This window comes from Rattus norvegicus, chromosome 3, assembly GCF_021556685.1.
Source record: "Rattus norvegicus strain SHRSP/BbbUtx chromosome 3, alternate assembly SHRSP_T2T, whole genome shotgun sequence".
NCBI classification, from domain to species: Eukaryota; Metazoa; Chordata; class Mammalia; order Rodentia; family Muridae; genus Rattus; species Rattus norvegicus.
The window spans coordinates 19,242,044-19,244,859 of NC_141536.1; the positions used below are offsets into that span (position 1 = coordinate 19,242,044).

The following is a 2,816-nucleotide window of genomic DNA, read 5'->3' on the forward strand; positions in this document are numbered from 1 at the left end:
AGGTGTTCTGGTGGCCTCGCTGGAGATTAGGTTACACCAACAAGCCATGAGATGTCATCGGCTAGATTTCTGTTCATTTCTTATAAACTTGGCCTTATGCTCTCATTTGAAATTTAAGATTTTTTTCATGGATTGCTGTTTCCCACGAGCTGGACGAGACATGATGACCACTCTGCTGCTTTTTCTTTTTTGCCCAAAGCAATTTGAGTTGTTTTCTAGGCAGACAATTAGTAGGTGTTTAGTCACAAAAATCACTAACCCAACAATGTGTCAAGAACCTTGAGATATTCCAGTAAGAGAGTAGAAACTGACTAGTTAAAATTATGTTATTATAATGTAATAGATATAATGATTTCTGCTTCTTCCATCTCATTTTTTTTCCATCTCTAGCTAAGGACAAAGCATGATGGAGACAAATCAGAGTACTGTGTCTGAATTCATCCTCCTAGGGCTCCCCATCCAGCCAGAGGACCAAGCTGTGTATTCTGTCCTGTTCCTGGCCATGTACATGACAACTGTGCTAGGGAACTTGCTCATTATCCTGCTCATCAGGTTGGACTCTCGCCTCCACACCCCCATGTACTTCTTCCTCAGCCACTTGGCCTTCACAGACATCTCTTTTTCATCAGTCACAGCTCCAAAGATGCTCATGAATATGCTGACACACAGTCAGTCTATCTCATATGCTGGATGTGTTTCACAAATATATTTTTTCTTATTGTTTGGGTGTATTGACAACTTCCTTCTGACTTCCATGGCCTATGATAGGTATGTGGCCATCTGCCACCCTCTGCATTACACCACCGTTATGAGTCAGAGTCTCTGTGTTCTGCTAGTGATGATATCCTGGGTCTTTTCCTCTACTAATGGCCTTGTGCACACTCTTCTCTTCGCTCGCCTCTCTCATTTTAAAGACAACACTGTCCACCATTTTTTCTGTGATCTCTCTGCCTTGCTCAAACTTTCCATCTCAGACACAACCATCAATGAACTAGTCATCCTCACATTAGCAGTGGTGGTCATTACTGTACCATTCATATGCATCCTGATTTCTTATGGTCACATAGGGGCCACTATCCTAAGAACTCCAACCATCAAGGGTATCTGCAAAGCCTTGTCCACATGTGGCTCTCATCTCTGTGTAGTTTTTTTATATTATGGAGCCATTATTGGGTTATATTTCTTTCCCTCTTCCAACAATACGAATGCTAAAGATGTAATAGCATCTGTGATGTACACTGTGGTCACACCCATGCTGAATCCCTTTATTTATAGTCTGAGGAATCGAGATATGAAAGGAGCACTGAAAAATACACTCAGCAGGCGACTGTGTTCACACTGACAGGCATGATCTTCCCTCTTTCTGTATTTGAGAACTTCTCAGTCCTTTGCATGATTCTGTGACTTGGTGCTTTTCATTGAATCTTTGGGTTGTAGTTTTTCAACCTGTTTCGTCTCAGCCCTGCACTTTGTTCTCTTTAATTGTTCCATTTATCTTAGGGAAAGGATTTTTTCTGAATACTTCCACAACATTTTTTCCATAGTCCTTTAGTTTTAGGTTCATAAATTTTTTTCTCATGACATTCATTCACCTTTTATTATTACCTAATCTTATGGCCTATATAAAGTATTTCTTTCTTTCTCAAGAAAACAAACATTCCTTCCTTATATTATTTTATCATCACATAAAATATTAATTTTAGTTTTAATTTTATGATATAATTATAACTTACTTTCTTGAGGAACACCAATTCAAAATATAGTTTGTTTCCATTTTAATGCTTTAAATTGGTACAAAAATTAATACATAATTAGTCATTTGAGTGTTTCTGAAAGACTAGAAATAGATCTTCCATATGACCAAGCTACACTACTCCAGATAATATACATAAAGAACGTTATATCATTCTACATAAATACTTTCACATTCATGATCATTGTTGCTATATTCACAATAGCTAGAAAATAGAATCAACATAGAAATCTAACAACAGAAAAATGGAAAATGAAAAAAGAATGTTGTACATATACACAATGCCATATTAACTAGCTGTGAAAGAAAACAAAAACCATGATATTTATAGGTTAATACAAAATAAATAAATGTGCAAAAAACTATACTGAATGATGTTACCCATGTTAAAAAAGACAAATGAGTCATGTTAACTTTCATGTAAGGATTCATATCTTATATTTATAAATTTTGTTTAGTGATTTTAGCATATAGTACATATAGAAACTAACTAACCAGAAATGACCCATGATGCATTTACGGAAAGAAATATTAGAATATAGGTGAAGTGAAAGTAGCCAGGTGGAATACTGGAGACAGAAGTCTTCAAACATTTAGTGAAGTGATAAGTATAGGAAAATGGAGGCCAGGAGTAGATTTAGCGTAAATGAGATGTGCTTGAAGAAGGTAATGGGGAGCCTATAATCTTGAAATCCAAGTTAATTCTAAGGAGAAGCGATACTTGAACATATGTAATATAAAAGAACAGGAAAGAATACTTGGAGATGAAGAGTTAATTAAAACCAAGGATGTGAAAAAAAACCACCAAGGATGTGCAGGAAAGAATGTAGAACTATAAATTGGAGAAGAATGGCTGTGAAACACAGTACTCTAAATATAATGTGACTATTGCACACAAGAACTCACAGCAGCAAAAGTTACCAATACAAGGTCTTACAAGATTACAGGAGTAAAAAAATCTGGTATAGAAGGTGAGAAGCAAGATTCCCTGCCCAGCCAGAGACCCAGTGCCTTCTGGTTCCTACCTGTGACAGGAATAGAGCACCTATGGTAGACCCAATCC

General features: G+C 36.6%; 1 protein-coding gene across 1 annotated transcript; it reads left to right on the forward strand.

The window, feature by feature from the left end:
* The first annotated feature begins 403 nt into the window (after window positions 1–403).
* Window positions 404–1,342, forward strand: Or1j21 (olfactory receptor family 1 subfamily J member 21). Its single transcript, NM_001000969.1, is given in 1 exon segment — window positions 404–1,342. A coding segment is annotated over 1 exon segment (939 nt).
* The last annotated feature ends 1,474 nt before the right edge of the window (window positions 1,343–2,816 follow it).